Source organism: Peromyscus eremicus, chromosome 2, assembly GCF_949786415.1.
Source record: "Peromyscus eremicus chromosome 2, PerEre_H2_v1, whole genome shotgun sequence".
NCBI classification, from domain to species: domain Eukaryota; kingdom Metazoa; phylum Chordata; class Mammalia; order Rodentia; family Cricetidae; genus Peromyscus; species Peromyscus eremicus.
The window spans coordinates 66,718,547-66,742,564 of NC_081417.1; the positions used below are offsets into that span (position 1 = coordinate 66,718,547).

A 24,018-nucleotide genomic window follows, 5' to 3' on the forward strand; every position below is an offset into this window, starting at 1 on the left:
CTCTTTTGAGGGTCCCGCCACCCAGCTCCTAAATAAATCACATACAGAGACCTATTCTTACTTACAAATGCCCGGCCTTAGCTTGGCTTGTTTCTAGCCAGCTTTCCTTAACTTTAAATTAGCCCCGTCTATCTTTTAACTTGCCTTGCCATTGACGGTTCAGCTTTTTATTAGACCATCAGGTGTTTTAGATAGGCATAGTAACACAGCTTCACAGAGTTAGACAAATGCAACATAAACAAAAGTAATGACATTCTACAACATAGGGGTTTGGTCCCAGTATGCTTTCCACAGCATAAAATTTGAGGTAAATTCTCACAGGGCTACTGACTCCATTGATGTTCATGGACTTCACTGGTTCTCAACCTTCCTGATGCTACGACCTTTAATACAGTTCCTCATGTTGTGGTGACCTCCAACATACAATTATTTCATTGCTACTTCATAACTGTAATTTTGCTACTGTTATGAATCATAATGTAAATATCTAACTTTTGGGTGGTCTTGGGTGACCCTGGTGAAAGGGCTGTTCAATCCCTAAAGGGGTCATGACTCATAGGTTGAGAACCACTGGTCTACTTGGATGGCTAAACTTAGACATGTTGCCATTTTTCCTGATGCTAGACACACTTTCCTACCAAACACAGGAAAGCATCTCATAGGTGTTGCCCCTGGGAAAGCCAGGAACCATTTTCCTCCTGATGGATGGACTCTGTCATCATTAGGTCCAGCTGTCAACTTGACACAAACCTGGTCACTGGGGAAACGGGGAAGTTCAGCTGAAGAACTGCCCAGATCAGACTGGCCTGTGAAGCAGGTGAGCCTAGACCGTATAAAGAGGGGGCTGAGCAAACTCGTGGGGACAGTCGGTAGGTGGCGCTGTGGTGCTCCTCCGTGATTTCTACTTGAAGCTCCGCCTTGAGTTCTGTCCATAGCTTCCCTTAATGACGGACTGTAAACGTGTAAGGTAAAACAAACCCCTTTTTCCCCGGAGTTGTTTTTGGTCATGGTGTTTACCACAGCAACAAAAAGGGTCTGAGATGAATGTCTCTCTTCAGAGTCCAAAGGAGGGGACCTGCTCTTCATAAGGCAGGCGAACCAATACTTAGGGCTGGAGGCATCGAAGCTAAAGCCTGATGGCCATACCTGGCAGTTGTGGTGCACTGTGGGGTGCCAGGCATTGGCTGAGGGTTCAGAACTGGACCTCTCACCAAGAATGGCCATAACTCCCTTTACCAAGAGGATACGGGCTGGGAGTTTAACGGACACGCTACAGTTAGAATGTGGTCTGTGCCGGGAGTCACCGCTAGACTGCTGTACATGCATGAGACAGGCTGGAAGCAGTGAAGTGCCTTCACCCTGTAAGGCAAAGGCGAAACCACAAACCCTTTTTCCCCAACCATCTGTCCCAACAAAGTGAAGGTTTCCTAGAAAATTACCCAGTAAAATCACATTTTGAAAGGCCCAGACAACTTCCTCATGACCTTCTCCTTTGAATGTGTATCTATAGCCTGGCAACCCTTAAAGGTCCCTAAGGGTCTTGCCTTCACCTATGGAAGGCAGCGAGCCTCCAGAGGTGCCCAGGTCTCCAAGGGCTTCCGGAGTACCTCTGGCCATTTGTTATGCCTTCGAAAGAAAGGTTAGGTAAGGGGTGAGCTACCTGTACACTCTAGGAAGAAAGGACATGTGGGGACAGGACAGGCTGTGTTTACAATCATAGTTTCTTTTCCTTTTTTTTTTTTCCAAGTTTGGGTGAGGAGCTTCAGTGATGTGAATCTGGGGATCCCACAGCCATTTCAGTTCAACTGAATACCCTTTTATGACAGGGAAGCCAGAAGGGCAGAAGGAAAAGACTGATCACAGGGCTCAGGGAAGACCCGAGCTCCCACATCACGGCTATGTTCCCACATAGGATATGCCACATGCAGCAAGTACATGTCCGGGTGTTCATTCGCCCCCAAGGCTGCCTCTGCGATGCAATGCATGTCCCGTATGGGCTGGGCCTGTGACCTTCACTTTGTTCTCCCCTGATGCCGGCACACTGCGTGCGCACTACCGGCCTGAGGTGAAGCATATGAATGGAAGAACCCCCCTCCAATCACCATCTCCTTCACTAGCTGTATGTAACTCCTGGCCTGCGGTGAAGGGGCGAGGTTAGCTAGGAGAGAGTTTCTCTCAACTGCCTTCTCCCCAAATGGCAGAAAGCACAAGCAGAACATAGACGTGCGTGAAGACTGAGCAGGACAGACCACGTGCCCCACCCCAGCCCGAGTCCTGTGCAAGCAAGGACCAGGAAGAAAGCAGGAAGGGGCCCTGGGCAGCTGGAGCTCAGGCACAAGCTTCCACCTTCCTCACTGGGGCAAAAGAACCCACCAAGGCCCTACTTGGGCTTTGTGGTAACAGATGTGAGACCTTCACTTTCATTATGCTCGAGAGAGGTACCTGCCCAGCGCTGCCGCTCTCCCACGCCCCTGCCACTGACGCTCACCACATCACAGAATAGCCTTTACCCATAAAAACATGCCTTGCTCTGAGTTGAAGCCTTCTGAGTAACGTTAATGCCTCTGGGCGCATGCCTTGTATTTTCCATAACAGCCCCACACCTCCTCTTTGTGACTGCGACAGTGAACTTCTCATGTGACAACGAAATCACCTTGCCTGTCACCGTTCTCTGCCACACATTGCCAGCTTCCTCTGTCCTGTGTCAGTCCCTCAGGTGCACATAGTCATCAGGTACCACCAACCCTCCCTGTGCGTCAGTGACCCCTCCCAAGATCCTGATTCAGACAGCACCTCCCAGACACTGCCTTTCTTCAAGCCTCTCCAAGAGGCATCCAAGAATCAGTTATTAAAGGGAGCCTTCAGAGACCCATGCCTTTGGTGTCACACCTGGTTTGTGTGACAGCATGTTTCTGAGGGATTGATAGTGAGGCATCTCTGACCTCTACAGTTGTCCTTCGAAGACCACAGACTAGCTGTGCCGGGTTGGGTTGATGCACTGCTCAGTTGTCAGCAAGGCTCAAAGGGCTGGGCTCACCTTCTGTGACTTCAGCTCCTCGGTGAGAATCAACACCTGCTGTTCCAAGGCCACCACCTTCTCCTGGGCTGTGCGGCTCCGAGCCAGCCCGTCGGAAAAGAATGGGAAAGTATTGCTTTGTCGCTTAGGTTTCTGCATGGGACTCGAGGGCAGTGAGGACCTGGTTGCAGGCCTGGGAGGATCCTCCGGGTCTTTTCCTGCTTGAGGAGAAAAACACAGATGTCAGGATGGGCAGAAACAGTAAAATGCTCCATCTACATACAGATGCCTCACCCACACAACAGCACCTTTCCCCATGAATTAGAAAGAGGGAAATACACTTTGCTTTATTTGTGAATCATTACTAGGAATTTTGAGGGAAAGATGGCAGTGGTGGTCACATAGTAGTGTGAACGCACGTAATGCCACAGAATGGTGTGACGAAAAGTAGTAAAATGGAAAATTGTTATGTATATTTTACTACAATAAAACATCCTTGAACCTGGTGTGGGGTGCATGCCTGTATCCCAGCATGGAGGTAGAAGATCAGAAGTTCAAGGTCATCCTCCGCTACATAGCAAGTTAGAGGCCTGGGATACACAAGGCTCTGTCTCAAGGTTGAAACAAAGCAATCCTTGCTTTTAACTCCTGGAGGCCTGGAGAATGCTGGAGGCCTTCTGCTTTGACATTTCACTCCAAGAGGGATGGGAGTCTTGTAAGACTCAGAAGGTAAACGAAAGGTAGACAGATGGTAACTCACTGGAGAAGGGACACTTGGGAGACTCCGGGGGCCCCTCCCCAGGAGTGTAAAACTAAGTAAACTGCTCGGGGCAGGAGACAGATCAACCCGACTACACAGACTGCTGATCTGCCCGTGAGGTGTGCAGAGAACTCAGGCTTGCAGTTTTTGGAAGTCTGTACCTGTGCTGGGCACCTTGGGGTGATGCAGTTGTCTGAGTCATTCCTGACCCTCTTAGGTAACCCCAACAAAACCCACTGGTTCAGCCAAGTTGGACTTCGGTATAATCATTATTTTAGTCTGTCATGGGTCCCCTTTCTGGGGGTAAATAGATGTGTGTGTGTGTGTGTGTGTGTGTGTGTGTGTGTGTGTGTGTGTGTTACATCTCCCCAGGAAAAGTCTGTCACACTCCACACACCACTAAGGACTGAATGTTTGTGTCCCCACAGCCCCAGGCTGAAGCTCTAGTCCCCAGTCCGATGGCTTTAGGAGGAAGGGCCTTAAGTAATTGTGATGAAGGCATGAAGGTGGAGCCCCATGACAGGATTAGTGCTCTCAGAAGAGGAAGATGAGACTCTCAGCACCTGAGAAGACAGCAGTGGCTGTCCCCAAGCCTAGAATGGAGCCTTGAATAGAATCCAAATCTTCAGTGTGCTGACCTTGGACTTCTCAGCCTTCCACCCAACCAGAACTACAGTAAATGTGCTCTGTTTGAGCCACACACATACACTCTTGCAGGCAGGGAGGACACAGGGCTTGGTCTCAGACCTGGGCAGAGCTCACCTGGAGTGCTGGGGTCCGAGATCAAAGGCTGCTCCCCGCCTTGAGGCTCCACACCCTGTGAAGACTCTTCCACTAGTGGTCCGTGGCCTGTGGCTTGGGCCTGCTTGTTGCCACGGATATTGTGCATGGTATTTCTGAAAGGAGAAGTGAGGCACATGAGGCTGGCAACCTCTCTGTTCTTCTTGCTGCCTGCTGGAGCTCCGGCCTCACCAGCTTCCACCCATCCAGACTGGGCTCCATACTCCCCATCCTGTGTGAGGCACCACCTCCTGCCCCAAGCCCCTCACCCTTCTCATTTAGCCCTTTCCACACTATACTTCCCCTCCCTTTTATTCTTGGTGAATTTCACACACACACACACACACACACACACACACACACACACACACACAGTGTAACGCTTTTTAGACTTACTTTATGAGTGTTTTGCCTGCATGTATGTGTAACGTCTTAGTTAGGATTTCTATTGCTGTGAAGAGACACCATGACCACAGCAACTCTTACAAAGGAAAACATTTAATGGGGTGGCTTAGAGTTCAGAGGTTCAGTCCATTATCATCATGGTGGGACATGGTGGCATGCAGGCAGACATGGTGCTAGAGAGCTAACTGAGAATCCTACATCTTGACTTGCAGGCAACAGGAAGTGGTCTAAGACACTGGGTATGGCTTGAGCATATATAAGACCTCAAAGCCCGCCCCCACAGTGATGCACTTCCTCCAACAAGGCCACACCTACTCCCACAAGACCACACCTCCTAACAGTGCCACTCCCTTTGGGGCCATTTTCCTTCAAACCACCACATATGTCTGTGAACCACGTGCACTCCTGGCATCTGTGGAGGTCAGAAGAAGGCATCAGATCTCATAACTGGAGTTACCAATGGTTGTGAGCTACCATGGTAGTGTTGAGAACTGAACCCAGGTGGTCCTCTACGAAGAGAACAAGTGCTCTTAACCACTGAACCATTTCCCCAGCCCCCTACAAAGTATCTTGACCACATATCTACCCATCCTCCTCCCTCCCACCTTCCTCAGCGCCCGCCCCCAACATATGCCCTTCCTACTGAGTCTCATTACTGTTGCCTGCTTGAGCATGGACAACCTACTGTTGGCCACAGCCTTGTCGTGTCCCCCCCCCCCCCAGCCTCCAGTGGCCAATTGCTCCTCAGCTAGCGGTGAACCTCATGAGCCCCTCCCCCACTGCTGCTGGAATTCCTGACTGGCTTTATCTCGTACAGGTCTTGAACAGGTGAGCACAGCTCTCTCTGCAAGTTCACAATTGCAATGGACACTGTGTTTCTTACAAGCTTGGTTCCTGCAGCCCCAACCCTGCTGCTGGAGTATTCCATACTTGCTGCTGGAGTATTCCAACCCTGCTGCTGGAGTATTCCATACTTGCTCTGCTTGCTCGTAGACCGAGAACAGTGACTGTAACAAGAGATTGCTTCATGTTTGTTGAACAAATGTTGAATGGACCTGCCAACCTAACTTCCCCAAACCCTCTGGCCTCCTAACTACCATGCCCAAAGTGGTTCCCAGCTCTGCTGAGGCATGTTGTAAGCATTTCCTGGCAGCTTTCTGCTTTTGCCCTCTTCCTGGACCCAGACCCACCCTGCCTTGCAGGTTTCACTGACTCATGGTTTCCAAGGGGCTTATTACACTGGTTCCCAGGCCAGCTTCAGCCAACAGCTTGTTGAAGCCGAGGCCCCATCCGCGGGTTTGGACTTTTAACCCCTGTGCGGTTTACAGAAAGAGCCGGCTAGCACCGAAGACTGGCCTGAGAGAACAGACTACAGCAACATTCACGGTCCACCCGATGAAGAGGTGGCTCAAGTGTTCGTTTTCCCTGGCAGAGAGATAAAACACATCAATTCTGAAATCAATAGCAAGGGAGAGAAAAAGAGCGAACTGTTTGAAGACCCGGGCTGTGCAAAAAGAAACAGCCTAGGTGCAACAAAAAGAAATAGGCCGCAGGAGGCACACCTGTCCAGGGAGGGCGGCCACGGCGTGTGGCGGGGATGAGGGTTTCTGAAAGCCAGCCACAGAGCATCCATGTTTCCTAGTGGAGTTTTGTAGGAGGGGTTCTGAAGGCAGAGAGACTTAGCCATTGGCCTTTGAAATTTCCCGAGACCTATTTCAATGTAGATGCAAAAGATGTGGAAGAATCTGGTGCCTGAGTGATTGAAATGTGTTTTGAATGTTCCTATTTGTGAGTCCACAATGATCTTACAATCAAAATCCTTTTGCCATGTAGGAAAAAGGTTAAACTCAGCCCCACCCCACCCCCACGTTTGTGTGTGGGCCATGGGAAATATTGGGACATTGGGTATTTTCTTCATTCACTATCCATTTTTTTTTTTAGACAGGGTCTCTCACTGACCCCAGAGCTTGCTGATCAGTTACACTGGCTGGCCAGAGAGCCCCAGAGATCTTCCTGTCTCTGCCTCCCCAGTGCTCCAGTCAGAGGCAGGTGCCAGGGATCTGAGGTCTACACAGTAGGCACTTTATCACTGAGCCATCTCCCTAGTTCTTCCTATTCATTTTTTTATTTTTGAGACAGGGTCTCATGCATCTCAGATTGCATCACAAATTTACTGTGTGACAGAGGACGACTCTGGACTTGTAATCCTTCTGCCGTGGGCTGCTAGGGATCAAATGCAGAGCTTTGATGAGCCTGAGCGGGAAGGGCTCTCTCTACTGAGCTACATCGCCAGCCCCACGTTTCTCTTGACCCAATCTCACTGAGAATGCTTACTGTCACAGAGTATCCATGAACGTTTTCTGCCTTAAATAAAGAATAGGAAAAAATGAAATATATTGATATGTTGACTCTTTTTCTAAAAGAGAGAAAGAAAAAAAAAAGGGAAAACATTCAGAGTTACCCTGTCTAGTGAGGGTTAATATTGTCTGTGAATTGCGGAAATTTGTTCTGAGCTGTGACAAACAACTAGTCTCCACTATGACCAGTTACCACTTAGGTGATATTGCACCCGGAGGGCATTTGCTAAGGGGCAGTGGGGTGGGGATGTTCAGACGAGAGGATATGAAAGTCAGTAGACCTACGTGGGCCTCTGACTGCTGTGTCATCCCTGTGTGAGACACGTACTTTGAGAAATAGGATAGACAGTCACTCTGGAAAACCCTCGCCCACAAACGCTCAGACGCTGGAGGAACACAAACACGGTTTTAAAAAATCTGGTTCAGGTCCCAGAAAAGGAAGGGAATAAGGGCCTGAGCCTGATAATGGATGTGAAACTGGGACGGGGTGAAAAGGAGAGCGGGTGCAGAGATCAGATCAGCAAATGCCACCCCCCCTCCCCACTAAAAGGGAGTGCTGCGTCCCTCTTCGGGTATCTGCAGAACTTTCTGGGGGAAGCCACCCCATCCCTTCAGGCTCTAGTTATTAGGTCTACTCAGATTTTGAGTTCTTTTTCAGTCAGTCCAGCAATTTGTGTCTTTTTAGGAATTTGTCCATTTCATCTAAGATTTCAAATTTATCCCTTAGAGCCTGTTTCATTTTTGACAGGGACTCGCTAAGGAGCTCAGGCTGACCTTGAACTCAGAATCTTCTTGTCTCAACCTCCTGAGTGCTAGGTCCTCCCAACCACCATGTCTGGCCCTAACAATCCTTTTCCATCTCTATAGAATTGGTAGTAAATGACCCCTTTTTTTTGTTATTGTTCCCAAATTTAGTAATTTGAATTTTTTCTCTTTCTTGACCTAGCTAAAAGTTATCAATTTTGTTGGACTTTAAAAAGAAAAGCCATTTTATTTTATTTGTGTGTGTGTGAACACACACACATGCATATGCCGCAGCACGTGTGCAGAGGCCAGAGAACACTCTGGGGAGTGAGTTCTCTTCCGCCACCAAGTGTGATCCAGGGACGGAACTCGGGGCACCAGGCTCGGCAGCAGACACCTTTGCCATCTCACCAGCCTGAAACTTAGCTCTAAAAGGAGATCCAGTCTGCTTGTTTTAAATAGATGGGGTCAGAGTAAGGAATGAATGAGATTGTCTTTTCACAGATTGAAAAAGAATATAGTCATTGGTGAGATTAAGATCAGCATTACGATCCTAATAACCAGACCTTGGCATTTGGTTATTATTAAGACCCTACTACTAAAGACCCCTGACTTCTAGGACTGGTCATTGTCCTTCTTGCTTTTTACCCCCCCACCAGAAAATAAACGTCAGTGGGCATGCAGGAAAGACCACCAACCACCACGATGGGCATCAGTGTGTGCTGAGCACTGCTAGCATGCAGCTCACAGGTCATAAGCCACAAACATTGGAGAGGGAACAAGGGACACAGGCCATAGCCAGAGGCACTGGCTGAGCGGGGTGACTGTCACTGCTGTCCACACTTCCTTTTGTCAGGAGTTAAGCTTCCCTGGCATGTCACAGGGCTTGTGACTAGTGGTCCTTGGGTGTAGGAGAGCAAGAAAACCCCAACTTTAAGTCAGGACGGGCCTTTTTGGTCCTGGCTGGAATCTCTCTGGAATAGAGATGCCTTGTACCTTTTACCACTGTCCAGGTGGCCCCTGCCCCTGGAGGAAGCATCTCTCTGCCATCAACACATCAAGTGTGCCTGGAGCAATTTAGATTACTCTCTGTGTGCGCTGGCTCCTCAGGTGGTTGATCATCACTGTCTGCTTGCTTTACGAGATTTGAATCACCATGGAAATGCACCTCTAAGTGCGCCTGTGAGATGTTTCCAGAAAGCTTTAACTGAAGGGAGACGACCCACCTTGAACGTGGGCAGCATCATGCATGGACACGGAGGGTTCCAGAATGAATAAAAAGGAGAAAATGAGCTATACACCACCATTCATTTGATTCTGCTTCCTGACTGTGAAAGCAATGTGCCCGGCCCCCGCCTCGATGCTTTCCTGGACACCATGGGCTGCCTGTGACCCAGAACAAACCCTGCTTCCCTGAGTGGCTTTAGCTAGGTCACAGCAGTGTGAGGAGTACCGAACGCAGCTCTGTTCTGAAAGGCTTGGCCAGCACAGGGATGATGAGAATGAAGGGCAAGGGCAGCCAGCAAGCCAGTTAATCTCCTGGGTCGCCTCCTCTGCCACGGCGGTTAGGAACAGATCACAACACATGCTCCCCCCCAGGGCCAAGTTCTAAGAGCGACACGATGATGCATCATACTCACATCATCTTCACAACACCCTGGAAGCGAGTGTTATGACTGTCCCGATGGGCGGGGAGGAGGACTGAGTGTCAGGCCTGACGCTGGAACCCACAGCAGCTCGCTATGGACCTGTCCTAACAAGTCAGCGAGAGCACAGAGCCTCTGGCCGTGCTCAGGATGCCTTTCACCCTGTCCCCCGAGGATGCCCTGTGCTCAGGCTGCACCACGGCAAGCTCAAGGCCTGCCAGGGCCTATGCCAAGCACAAGGGCAGCTCTCATTTCACCCCGTCATCTGCGGACTCCGGCAGTGCAGGGAACTAAAATGCAATGTTGCTGTTGCCTTGTGTCTGCGGCTATCACAAGCGACTGGAGGGCAGTGCTGGGGCAATGCCACGAAACTTCCTTCCTTTCTGTTTCCACATGCCCTCTGTTCCACTTTTGTGGCTGTGGCCTCCCTCAGGCACAAACCACCTGTCCTGGATACGTGCTGGCTGGGAGGTTGGCCTTCCCAGGTTCCTCTTCCCTTTAGCATATTCCCAACATACTCGGTTCCTCTCAGTCTCTCCAGAGGGATAAGCCCTGCACTCTGGGTGCTGCTCACCCATGCTCCAGGTCCCCCAGGCTTCCGTCTCCAGCTCAGACCTCTCTCCTGGGCTCCATGCCCCTCTGCACAAATTGCTCTGGTTAGCACTTCCCACAGCCAGCAGGCCCCAGAAGACACCCCTGTCTTCTCTCTAAAGCCCGTTTCTCTCCCAGGAAGGACAGACATTGCTACCCTCTCAGACACACATACACATAAAATAACAAAATTAAAAATAATAATAATAATAAAAGGCAGTCAGGACCTGGCATGGTGGTTCATGCTCATAATTCCAGCACTCAAAAAGCTGAGACTGGAGGATTGCTACAAGTTCAGGGATAGCCAGGGCCACAAGGTGAGTGCCAGGCTAACCTGGGGCTAAAGAGTAAGACCTTGTCTCAAAGCCCTCCATCACAAAGTAGTCGACATGACTGACATGACCAAGGACATGTGTTAGAAGTCAATAATTTGATATGGAATCATCATTTGATGTGATCTCAGCTACACATGGATATGTAGAGCTATTTACCACTGCTAAGCATGATGAGCAGTAAAACTATGGGTAATTTCTAATGATTTTCCTTTTAAGATTTTGTTTATTAGTATGTGGCATGGTGTGTGTGGAAGTGGGGGAGGGTGGGTGCTTGTGGGAACAGCTCTATGGAGTTGGTTCCCTCCTCCCACCTGGTGACCTGGGACTCCGGTCACCAGGTTTGAGCAGCAAGTGCTTTCCCAGCTGAGGCCCTGTTTTTCTATTTTGAAACAAGATCTCACTATGTAGCCTAGGCTGCCCTAGAACTCATGACACCCGTGCCTCTGCCTCCCAAGTGCTGGGACTACTGCCCTTGGCATATTTTTAAATAACAATGTGATTAATTGAAATTAAGCCAACAACCCCTGCCTTGTCCTACCTCTACACAGAGCAGCAACCAGATGAAGCTCACAGGAAGGGGTGCTTTGGGCTGGCTGCCTCTTATCCCACGGGCACTTACTGTATTTCCGTTCCCAGATGCTTCAGGGAGATGTTCTGAAGGGCTGAGGGCGTGGCAGGGGCAGGCTGCAAGGCAGCTGCTGCACCCACAAGACCGGTGGGTGTTTTCACAGGACACAGGAACTCCTCCAGCTCCTCCTCCTCTTGTTCTAGGGAGCCAAAGACAGGCAGTCAACACTGGCATGAACTAGCAGACTTCGGTAGGAATGCCATAGTCCCAGGCTATGGCTCAGCTCTCACTGACAGCGTGCAGGGCTGTGTCAGCTGCTGGGCCAGCACACATGATGCACGTTAACAGCAAAGCAGCTGCAAAACAATCTGTTTTGCGGCTGCAGCCTTCCCAGAGACTCTTCACAAACATGCAGGCCTGCAGGTTAGTCTATATCTCATAAGCCACTTAAAAGATGGCTGAAATGTGCCAAAACTTGATGGGCCAAGGGGTCTATCCTAACATCATTTGTAGTATAATTAAGTGGAAATAACTTTTTCCAGGTTTGTTTGTTTGTTTGTTTGTTTATAGCATGTGCCACGTGTGTAGGAGAGCATATATACACATTCGCATGTGTATTGGATACACATGCATATGTATGTGTTAGTGTGTGGTGGCCAGAGGTTGATGTCAGATATCTTTCTCGATCTCTGTGCTTTGTTTACTAACAATGTCTCTCACTGCGCCCAGAGCTTGCTGATTAGGACAGTCTGTCTATCAAGCTTGCTCTGAATCTCCTTTCTCTATCCCCAGGACCAGAATTACAGAGGCCAGGGGCCACACCCACCTGGGTTTTACATGAGTTCTGGGGGTCCGACTGCTGGTTCCTGGGCTTACCTGGCAACCCTTTATCTACTCAGCCAGCTCCCCAGTCCTTTTTGGGACATGGAGTCTCACTAAATTGCTCACACTGGCCTTGACCCTGTACTCCACACTCCTGCCTCCAATTCTCAATACCTGGGATTACAGGTGCACACCTCCAGAGGCAGGCTGGGTAAGTCATGATGCCTCCACACAACTGCCACTCAACTATGTAAAAAATGTTGATGAAGAATACAAGAGAAGTGGGCGGCTGAAGCAGGAGAATTGCTGTGAGTTCCAGGCCAGCCTTTTCCTCCAGCGAACATAGGAACATACATGGAATATAATATTAAGTGGGAAATGCTAGATTAAAACTGGAGTTACAGTTGGTCTCAATTACACTGAAAAGTTTCAAAATAGACTCTGCACGGGTTAGGGATGTTGCCTGGATGCACAAGCTCCAGAATCCAAGGCTCCAAATCTCAAAAAAAGAAAGGAAGGAAGGAAAGGAAGGAAAGAAAGGAAGGAAGGAAAGGAAGGAAGGAAGGAAGGAAAGAAGGAAGGAAAGGAAGGAAAGGAAGGAAGGAAAGGAAACAAATTTCTTGATCTTAAGAGTGACTGGAACCTTCCCATTACTATGCTGGCTATAAATTACGCTGATATGAACAAGATTTAAGACCAATTGGCAGCAAAGACTTCCAGTCAGCTATCAGTTTGCATCTAATCATTAGCCATTTGTCACAGGGCAATTCAAAACTGCCACTTAAGAAAAAGTCACTATGGACGCCTTTAACCCCAGCACTTGGGAGGCAGAGCCAGGTGGATCTCTGTGAGTTCAAGGACAGCCTAGTCTATAGCGTGAGATCCAGGACAGACACCAAAACTACACAGAGAAACCCTGTCTTGAAAACAAAACAAAACAAAACAAAACAAAATCTCACCACTTGCTCAAGTGACATCGACCAGGTTATTTTCCGGCCCCACTGAACTGTTTTGCGTGTTTCTTTTGTACCAGTATGTAGCATCACTAAGTGAAAAGATCACAGTCTGGGCTCGCATTTGGGCTTCACTACACATACCTTAGTGGGATTTCAAAGCACAATATCGACAAAGGGCATGGCTTTTACCATATGAGTCTCTTTAAAAACACCCTCTGCTTTATGCTGGTTGGTGGTGGCACACACCTTTAATCCTGGAACTCGGGAGGCAGAGACCGGAGGGACGATCTCTGTGAGTTTAAGACCAGCTTGGTCTACAGAGCGAGTTCCAGGACAGCCAAGGCATAAACTACCTTGTCTTGAAAAATCTACAAAAAAAAAAAAAATGTAGCTTTCATGCCCTCTACCATGATAAGGGTTGCTCCTAATTAGTAGTAAGTTGGTAAGAGGTTTAATATTCTTGGATAAAATATATATCTGACTAGTGATAACCTGTTACTCTTCAGATTTCTTCTAGTTAAAATCCTGGATTTTGAAGATAAGAAAGAGCGAGCTGTATCATGACTCACTGTTCTGGAATCTGCATGACCTTTACTATGTTAGCTTTTAAATGTCTTAAAGTTTTGGACTTGCCAGCCTATCCCAGCTATCTTTGTAAACAAATGACATGCCCTTATAATTGCATACAGTTGGTATGTAGCAGTGTGGAGGGCCCTTACCTGATTTAATAAATGCTTGGATACTGGAAAAAAGTGTGATTGGGGTTGCATGGTGGTGATCACGGGAGGGGGGTCGGGTGGGAGTGGAGGCTGCTCCACTCATCCAAGAAAACCTGTAATCTCTTAAACAACAGTGGGTCACACACTGCTGGTTCCCAGCAGGCTCCGGCCACTGCACAGGCTGGTCTGTTGACTTGGCAGGAACACTCAAAGCTGTTCTTTCGAGGCCTCCTTTCTATCCCCCTCTCCCCACACAGGGACTGGGCTTCCAGGGAGTGAGATGAAGCAAAGCTGCAGGATACTGAGGTTAAGGAGCAGGCCAGGGGAAGAAGTCACAGCTCAGGACCCAGGTAGGCAGGAGCTGGGGCCGAGAGCTGGTCTGGGAGGTCAAGACAGTCCTTCCACCTCAAGCCAGAGCAGACTCCCTGGGGGAAGAACAGGGAGCCCGGGAGGGCTGGGAGGGCTGGAGCTCACTGGGCCTGCATGAGGAGGGGCGGCAAGGAGGTGAGGCATTAGTAACAGGTTCAGTACCAGAGCTGAGCCTGTGGACAAGGACCAGATGGGAAGGCCATGTGTCGGGTATGGCTAGGGGTTTGGGTCATGAGGGTGTGTGTGTGTACGTGTGTGTGAGGGGGGAGCATGCGTGTTTGTATGTATGTGTGAGGGGGAATGTGTGTGCTTATGTGTATACGTGTGTGTGTGTGTGTGTGTGTGTGTGTGTGTGTGTGTGTACGTTGTTTGTTAGTCAGCAAGAACCTGAAGTACTAGATCAGCCTTTGGCTGGAATAGCTGTGGCTAGGCCCTGTTTCCACACAGAGGATTTGGTGATCTGTTGAAAATTTCTTACACCAAAATGAGCAAATGAAAACTCAGGAAGGCTACCCTCTACCCTGTGTTCTTCACAGTTAGAGAACACGGAAATAGAAAAGGATAAGGCCCCATAAGGTGGACTCCAACCTTTCAGATTCTGGGCAGATTCAATATAAAACTTTCTTACTCATCAAAACTCTAATCACCCTCCCTCCCCCTATTCAGAGCAAACAAAACCAGTTTCTCTCAGATTCTAGGATCTTGGTGTGGGTTTCTTTTGCAATGCCAGGTCTTCCACACCCTCCCCTCTCTCTGCCTGTGGACCAAGAGCACCTCTGTGGCTACACTCAACTGCCTGGTGTGGGGGTGGGGTGGGCTGGGCTGGTGGATCACCAGTAAGGAAAGAGCAGCTTGGAGAGGATAAGATCCTCTGTGGGGAAGCCAGAGCCAGCCAGTGACATGAGCTCAGATGCAATTCAGCCATTTTGCCATTTTTACTAAACTCTGTGGCTCACTGGGGCAGAACGCTGTTCCTGAAAAGTGGTGTGCCCAGCAAGGCACCACCTACTGCAGAGTAACAGGGACGGACGGGCGGGCACACACAGTGGTCCTACCACAGCTAGACCAGCACTTCCCACTGGAGACAGACTTGATGGCCCAAGGCCCTGGCTCCTTCTGCCCGAAGAAAGGCTCCCAGTAGATGATCACGCTAGGCACAGCCGGCAGCCCTCAGACTTCTCTTGCCTGAGCGCTTGGGCCACCGCTGCACCACGAGGAAGTCCCGGCCTACACAAAAAGGGCCTCGGCCAGGAGGTTACAGCCTCTGTGGTGCAGCCCTGAGTGGCCCCTCAGCTCTGAGGTGCGAACCTGCAGGACGCAGTTTGAATTTGAGGGTGGGCACTTCCTTGCCAAGGGGCCTCGGCTGCCTCTGCACTAAAATGAGAATAACACCTGAAGACGAAGGATTACAGGAGATGACACACGGCCACGCTAGAGCAGTGTTGGTAAACGGGAGCTATTGATGGCGGACATTTATGAATGTCCCCTGTAAGCTGGGGCTTCCTTTGGCAATGTATAATTACAGAAATCTGTCAGTTTTCCTCTGACTGTCCTTGGCTCTCTGGGGACCACTGTGTAGGTGAAGTATAAACTAAAGCTGCAGAGAACATGCCTCCGGATTGTTCAAGGGTTTCAAGGGTGTGACGGAACTTTTTTTTTTTTTTTTAAACAGGACCCAGCCCAGCCTCTGTGACTCACAATCAGAAGTGGATCAGGAGGCTTGCACAGCCTTCTGCTTCCTCAGGAAGGATGGGGAGGGGCTGGAGTAGGGCAGCATGCTCCAAACAGCTAATCTAAGGCTCAGCAGCTTGTTCAAGATTCCAGAGAGAAAAGGAGGCAGGCATAGTACACATGCTTCTAACCCCAGCATCCGGGAAGCTGAACCAAGATGATCACCATGAGTTTAAAGCCGGCCTGGGCTGCACAGTGAGAAAGCAGCCAGACTGGGCTACACAGCAAGCAAGCAAACAACGGACTCCATAAAGCTTTTTTTCTACGTGGGGGGGGGGGATATATGCACGTGTGATGTAGGAAGTTTCTGCTCAGGCCCTGGGTCCTGCAGGGGTAGGCTTGCTACAGGATGGAAAGGCCGTCAGAAGGCAAAGTCCATACCCTGCTTCCCAAATCTCAGGCCGGTGCTCTCCCTGGGATACCACCACCCTGGTTACAGGCCACCATGTTGCCTGCTCCATGAGAAAAAAATGCTAGCCCCAGACAGGCCTAGTCATGTGTACTGAAGCACAGCTCTGGACCAGGTGTGGCAGAGCTGAAGAGGCTGGTGGGGTTCCACATCGTGCCTTTGAGCCTAGTTCTTCACATTTCAGATCAACACACACAGGAAGGAGGCTCTCTCCTTGGCTTTGCTCTGAAGTTGGCTGTGGTGACTGTGTCAACTCAGGCTATAATTTTCCACATAGACAGGGCTGCCTGGCTGGGTGGTGGTGGTGGGTATGAGCCAGAGCAGAAGGATGGGAGCAGAGAAACCCTTGCAAAGCCTGCTTGAAGCTGTATGGTGGTGTGTGCCCGGAATCCCAGCACCTGAAAGGAGGAGGCAGGAGGCTCACGAGTTCCAGAACAGCCTCAGCTACACAGTGAGTTCAAGGTCAGCCTGGGCTACATGAGACACTGTCTCATAGCAGCAACAACAACAACAACAACAACAAAAAAGGCTGCCCAAAGAAGTGAACGACTATTCACAACAAGGATCAGTGGTTGGACAGTAGTGATAGCCCATTTGTGTGCATGTGCTATTACACTAGTAATAGTATATAGGTACTATTAGGGCACCAACAGCATGTATATTCTACTACGATAGCTACAGCACATGCACGCATATGGTAACAATAGCATGCATATGTTATTGTGAGAGTAATACTACTACTGTGTGCTACAGTGTGTACTACTGTGATAGTGTTAACATGCGTGCTGTGATAGCAACAGCATACATGTGCTCGTAGGAGCTACGATGACAATAATCGCATAAATAACGTGTGTGTCACAAACAAACACAAGTCATTAGTGTAGCTACCATGCACTAGGCCTGCGCCTGACATTACATTTTACAGACCTCTTCTTGGTCATAAAGCTCAGTGTGTTTATTCTCACATTCACTCTGCAAATGACTACTGTGCCAGGCTGCACACTAAGGACTAGGGACACAGGAGACAAAGAAACAGTCCCTATTCTTAAGGGCTAGTGGGTGGAGACTAACCAGGACACTGGTAACCAGAACACCATGTGACAGGTCTCCCTGCAGTGTTCGGGAAAGTGTCAAGGGCCTATACTGAGTCAAATGGCAAAGTCCCGGAAGGCATCCAAGGGGAAGTGGACAAGATGTGACATGAGCCTCGCCTTACAGAATAAGCAGGGATTTATCAAGCAAAACAGAGGGACATGAGAACCTCCTGCTAAAGCATGGGCACAAGGTGAGCACTGAGGGGGCTGCTGGCAGAAATGTGATGGGGTTTGTGTGAGAACCTGCCCGTCTAGGTGGGTTTCCATTTTAGAAAGCCCACTCAGGCTACAGGGGACAGGCTCAGATACAGGCCTTGAGAGAGGGCATTATCAAGGAGAAGAGTGTGCTGGGGTTTCCTAGCTGAGAGATCTAACCTAGGGAATGGCAGTGAGGGAACCTGGAACTGACAGGCAGTTCAGGGGGTAAGAGGCTCAGGGCAGCTGGACTGATTGGACTGGCTGGTAGAGGCTGAGGAAGGGTGAGGGTGTGGCCTGCTGTGGGCACACAGGGTCATCTACCAAGGGAGGGGGGACTCTCATAGACAGCTGTTCTCAGTGTTGGACACGTGAAGCTCTACTCTGGCGAGCTGGCCTGTCCACTGACGCTGTGGCATTGTAGACACCAACTGTACTGGAACTTGATTGATGATGCATGCTCCTGCAGGGGCAGCTGCGGGGTGCTCCATCCCCATGCTGAAGTCTATCAGTCATGTTTCCAGTCACAGCGCGTGGTGGGAGAAAGTGGGACTTCCAGGTTTCTCCGTGTTGGGATATTCTAGAACTTACAGCAAGTCAGGATGGCTCATGTTTATTATCCTTGCTCTAGGGAGGCTGAGGTAGGACTGAGAGCTTCGAGGCCAATCTGGGCTACACAGCAAGAACCTTGTCTGTCCCCAGATCCAAGGGCAAAGAATGATAGCTGAGTTATTGGCTCGCATTCATGAGGTCCTGGATTCAACCTCCAGTAAACACACACACACACACACAGAGAAAGAGAGAGAGAGAGAGAGAGAGAGAGAGAGAGAGAGAGAGAGAGAGAGAGAGAGAGAGCGAGCTCACTTGCAGGCAATGTAGGACAAAGAACTTTGATCTCTGAAAACATTTAAAGTAACAGATACACCAAATCATTACAAAATGTCTAAGAAGCCACCACACTGCGCTTTCTCCCTGACCCTTCTCACAGCTCTGAGCAGGTGTAACTTCTTGAGCTATCCTAGGGATATCACGACGTTCTATTGGGTTCTGGCCATATGCAGACACTGTTCTCAGCATTTGAGGCATATGGATTCAGCTAAGCCTTGGGAGAGTGCTAAGATGGGCATAATTTTTTCACCTTATTTGGTAGAGAAGGAAACTGAGGCTCAGGCAGGCTTGGTAACTTGCCCAAAATCACCCATGGCTGAGACCTGAACTCAAGTAGCCTAGCCCAGGTTCCTGTCCTAACCAACCCCATATTCCATTCCTGGTTCTACTTCTTGGCAGAGGGCTCCTCCCAAGCTCCCAGCAACAGGGGAAAGGCCTGGCTATCAAATGCTTGGGTATGTGGCAGAAGGCTGGCCCGTTGGTACCTAGCTTGAGGTGCAGGGTGGGCCCGTTCCCAGACAGGCTGGCGGCAGGGGCGACAGGAAGTGCAGGTGGGCTGTTGTGGAACTCCCAGCGCTTCATCTGCAGCTGCTGCAGCCAGTAGAGCATCACTTGTTTGTTGGCAGCCTGGGAAGCACAAGCATTAGTTAGTAAGGTCCCAGGCCTGCAGGGTGGCACTGGGCATGGCCTTCAGAGATCGCAGACGTTTAGAAACTCCATCCCGCCCAGAAAAAAATCCAGCAACCGTGGGTCTGTATCTACTTTTGTAATGTCACAGAAAAGAATCAGGCTCTGGTTTCCTGCTTATGCCTCCTCATGCCTCTGTGCCTCTGTTTCCCCAACTGTTTTGCAGTGACAATACTACAAGTTTTATGGAGTGGTTATGAAGACAAGGGGAATAAGGTGCCTGGCACACGGCGGGTGCACAGATGCATTCCCCAGACAGAGAGAGAGGGGGGGGGCGTGTGAGAGAGGAAAGAGCTTGGAATGGTGACCCGGAGGGGCCCAGTGACCACCACTCTCCTTGTGTGACATCTCCAAGTCCTGGCTGCCTTTCTGTAGGATGGAGGTAATCCCACCTACTGCAGGGATACACCAACTCATGACTCTGAATAGGGGCAGAAAAGTCACATACACACTATGCTAACATGGTAGAAACCTGCACCACTCCAAACAAGTGAGCAGCTGATATTTGTCATTACTTTCCCAAGTGATAGTCCAGTCAGTTGTTTTTACATCCATTAGCTTGCTGGATCTTCTAGGAAGAAGGTAGGAGTGACCAGCCCTTTTCACAGATGGAGATACAAGTGGTCCAGGCATGTAGTATCTAGCAGGCTGGCCCAAGAACCAGGTCTTTCAGTTACAGAATGGAACTTTATTTTAAACATAATTGTAAAGGTGTGAGCTTATGTGGGCACAGCTGATTGGCAGCTCACTGGAGTAGACAGTGAGCCTCGTGGAGCGGTCTACAGCCAAAGCTACAAAAGAATGGCAAAAGGCTGCAGAGCAATCAGGGATAGCTCACTCTCTCCAGAGGGCCACAGATGAGGTGTGGCCTGGGTGGGGAGAGCGGCTGTCCCAGTGAGCTTCAGCTGTCAACATGACAAACCAAGAGTCGCCTGGGAAAAGAGAAACTCAACAGAAGAACTGTCCAGATCAGATTGGCCTGTGACCATGTCTATGATGCAGGACAGCCTAGCCCACTGTGGGTGGGGCCATCCCTAGGCAGGTATGTCTAGGCTCTATGAAAAGGGAGCTGAAGAGGCCTGAGAGAGCAAGCCGGTGAGTAGTGTTCGGCTATGGCCTTCACTTCAGTTCCTGTCTCCAGGTTCCTGTTTGAGTTCCTGCCCTTCAGTGATGGACTGGGATGTGTAAGTAAGCAACATAAACCCTTTCTTCCCCCAAATTGCTTTTGGTTGTGGTGTTCCTCAAGGCAACAGAAACTCAACTAGAACAGGGGTATTTCTGTGAAGGTCCCTTGACCTGTTACGCAGACATCAATAAGACAGAATGACATCTGCTGGTTTTTTTCTTCTCACACGGTCCCTCCAAAGCTTCAATCGCTTTTAGGATTCGCCATGACTGACAATCTCCTGCCAAACACAAGCACCTCATTTTATTCCTTACCTCATTTGACATGTTCACACTGAGCAACCCCTCTATGTCAGAGGCTCGGCTAACACTGGAGACCCTGCGGCAGGCCAGCATTCGTGATCTTGGTTCACACTGAGGTTCGTGAAGTAGCCCTTAGATCTTCTGGCCAGAGTTTACTTCAGATAATACAGATCTGAGTGTCCCTACAGTTTCTTCAACCCGAGGTCTCTCTCTCCTGTTAGCACTACTCCAATCACGCAACAACCAGATATCATCTCCTCCATCTACACTTCATCTGCTTACTCCAGGGCCACAGCTCCCGCTCAGCCATCATTCCCTCCTGGCTACTTTCGGACCCTCAGACTACCAGTTTCTTCTTCCCCCAATTTGTTCTCTGCCCGACAGCCAGGCTGCGCTCTCTAAGCCCTCTAATCTCATTGCGCACCCCCCCCCCCCAGCTCAAGGCTCTTAGCCAACTTCTACAGCCGCCTGGACAAAGTCTAAGCCTCTGAGCCTAATTCACCAGTGTCTCCCCCTTCACCCCCATCTTTTGAGCACCTGTGTATGCCAGGCTCCCGTGGCTTGCCTGGATACTCATGGTTACGCTGTGTTTTCTCATCTTGGCTCATAGGCTCCCTCAGCATCATTACCTTTATCATTTGCATATCAAAAAGCCCATCATTCCTCTCATTTAAGTGATGCCTTTCTGAACAGCCCCCTCCTCATTTGGAGGAGCAGATCCCTGCTGTCACCACACTCTTAGTGTCCAAACTCATCACAGCGTCTCCACAAGGCACTGAAACATGCCTGCCAGTTTTCCCATCACACCTTATGCTGTTGGAGAAGAGGGGGTAGAGGCAAACAAGTCAGACTTGTTCCACACCCCAGAGGCTAGCACAGAGCCAGGCATATGTACGAAGTAGTGGAACAGTTAAAAACCACGTGCCGAGAGGCCCTGTCCACAGCACTTGTCTTAGGAACACAAGACCTATGCCCACATGCCCTCTAAAATGTCTTTTCTGGACTAAAAAGCTGGGTTTCCATTATTTTAATGGCACCTTCCCCACCTCCAGCCTAGTCACCTAGCCACACCCTGCAAGGAAAGGAGAACAAAAACCTGTGGGCATCCTAGCGTCTGGCCAGTGGCAGGTTGGGGGCATAGAGAGATGGAGCCGGAGAAGTGGGGAGGAAGACCTTCGTCCTTGCACTCTTTCTGGGCTTCAAGAACTAGCCTTGCATCTGTCTTCCCGGTCAGGTGACAGGACACTTCCTCTTAACATGGTAGGCTCTGACCTGGGTATCACCCCGTGTGTGCATATGTGTTTATTCAAACAACATTTACTAAGAACTCACCAGTTCAGACATGCCTGGGTGAACCATCTAGACTGATCACTAAACTTACATATTTTCCCTCCTAACCCCTACCCATGTCTGCATTCACTCCCCTTGGCCAAACCACCAAGACATGAATCAGATCCGGCCTCAAAGAATGCAACCACAGTATCTTGACTGCTTCAGTACCAAGGAAGTAAGTCAAGGAAATTGAGTAGCTAGGCACCACCAAAGTCAAGTTTTGATACGGCACTGGAAGATTCCAAAAGTGGACCACATCGTTGTAAATGCCCAATCTGAGCCTTTCCCTTCTGTCTATGTCTCTGACTCACTTTCTTGATCCATAAAACGAGTCCCTCACCCTTGCCTGTGGGAAGGCAATAAGGAAACGGTGTGAAGGCTCTGTGGGAAAGCTCCAGGCTCCGGGCACAAGGTGGTAATCACTGTCAGTCAGGTCAATTTACGGTGACCATGCATCGGCCCTGAAAACTCGCTCAATCTGGAAAAGGGGGGGAAGTTCCATTTACCTTGAGGGTAATAACCCGGTTGGGAGTCTTGACTTCGAAAGTGCCCTGGTCCTCAGCGTTCACCTTGCAGTCAAAGACCGCATTGGAGAGGTCGATACTGTCCAAGGGGTTAGCATCTTGAGCAGTGCGCGAATAGTACAGATAGCACTTCCTCTCGTCGTAGAAGAACCAGCGGCATTTCCAGCCCTTGATGGGCCCTTTGCCGCCAAACTTACTTAAATACCCACAGAGTTTCTTGGGGACCGTGTCTAGGGGCCGGGCGCCGCCCTCTGAGTCTCCGGGAGGCACCACCTCGGGCTCCCTGGCCGAACCGGAGAGCTGTGTAGACTCGGAGAGAGGAGTGCACTCGGGGTGGTTCTCCATCGCTGCTGGCCCGCTGCACAGGCCTGCGGCACCGGAATCTCAGAGATCCGGCGGGCACCTGGGACCCGACGGACACCTGGCTGGGGCGGAGCGGTCCGGCCCGGCCCCCAGAAGAAGGCGGAGAGCCCGGGTCCGCTGCCGGGAGACCGCCTTTAGACGCCTGACTGCAAACCCCGCTCCCGGCGGCAGGACCCGCCCCCATCACGCGAGGGCCCGCCCTAGGCCCCGCCCCTCGGCCCGCCCACACAACCCATTTCCGGCTTTTCCTCCGCGTCTTCGGCCATGTTTGCTGGGCGCGTCTGTCGTATGTGCAGGCGCTTCGGTTTAAAGTCAAGGTGGCTCGAAGGTGCTTTAACCGTGGGAAGGGATGCCGAAAGACCCGCCACTCCCTGGCTATGCAGCCGTGGGCTTCCCGTGGTAGCCCAGGGTGATGGCGTCCTCTACCGCCGCCACCCTACGGGTGCCGCGCGAGCCACCCTTGGACGGCGCATCGCGCAGCCATTGGCTGCGTGGACGCGGGGCGTCCCCGGCGCTGCGGCGCCAGGCTCTCTCAACAAGCTTTGGCAGCCTCTCGGTCACCTCCAGCTCTCCCTTAGGTCGGCCACCACCTCCTCCACCGCCCCTTCCTCGGCTCGCGTTCTCCTTACAGCTCTAGTCGCCTTGCCTCGGGCGTCCCGTACCCTGCTGCCGTGGTGGGAACCCAGAGCACATCTGGGACGTCGCTGAGCTTAAGCAAAAGGGCCTAGGATCCAACCAACTCCCTTAACTTCCTGCCTCAGTTTACAAATGCCGTCCCAAGGCGTATTTCGGCACTATAGCTATACACCTTGTTCCGGTTCACCTCTCTTCTGGGGCTTCCTCGCCGCTTCAACTCCTGTTACTTTAGGCTATCCCCGCCAACTCCCTCACCCCGCCGTTCTTAAAGAAATCCGTGTACGGTCAGGAGTATTAGTGGAGCGGAGTAAGGCAGTGAGTACCTGTGGGCTTTTAAGATTCTGATTTCCCCAGGGTTGAGAGACCTGCTCTACCAAGAGTTTTCTCATGTAAGGAAGGATAGTGCTCACGCCTGCCCTTCACGGCAAAAGCGGATTTATGGGGGCGCTAAGGAGCCCTGCTAGATTCGCAGAGGCCACGGGGGTTGGGGGGAGTTGTGGTTTTATAGATGGGAAGGTTACAATCAGCATATCTTAGAAATGCTAGGGAGATCTCTTAATTGGTTGTAATTTCTCATCCCAAATCAACATTGGCTATCGTACTTAATTATCTGTTCATAATTTCTAAGAAGTTCCTCAACACTTCCTAAATTCCTGTTCCAAT

General features: G+C 50.3%; 1 protein-coding gene across 2 annotated transcripts in view; it reads right to left on the bottom strand.

The window, feature by feature from the left end:
- Tbc1d2 (TBC1 domain family member 2) overlaps positions 1–23,154 on the bottom strand; it is a 46,146-nt gene extending 22,992 nt beyond the window's left edge. The window contains exons 1-5 of one of the 2 annotated variants that reach the window (XM_059254315.1): positions 22,339–23,154; positions 18,871–19,012; positions 11,254–11,401; positions 4,539–4,672; positions 3,038–3,234 (exon numbers count right to left, since the gene is read on the bottom strand). In XM_059254315.1, coding sequence (XP_059110298.1) covers positions 3,038–3,234; positions 4,539–4,672; positions 11,254–11,401; positions 18,871–19,012; positions 22,339–22,701 — 984 coding nt within the window. In that variant the 5' untranslated portion in view covers positions 22,702–23,154. Of the gene's footprint in view, positions 1–3,037; positions 3,238–4,538; positions 4,673–11,253; positions 11,402–18,870; positions 19,013–22,338 lie in introns of both variants that reach the window. The other variant, XM_059254314.1, reaches the window with a different exon arrangement.
- Positions 23,155–24,018: the final 864 nt, after the last annotated feature.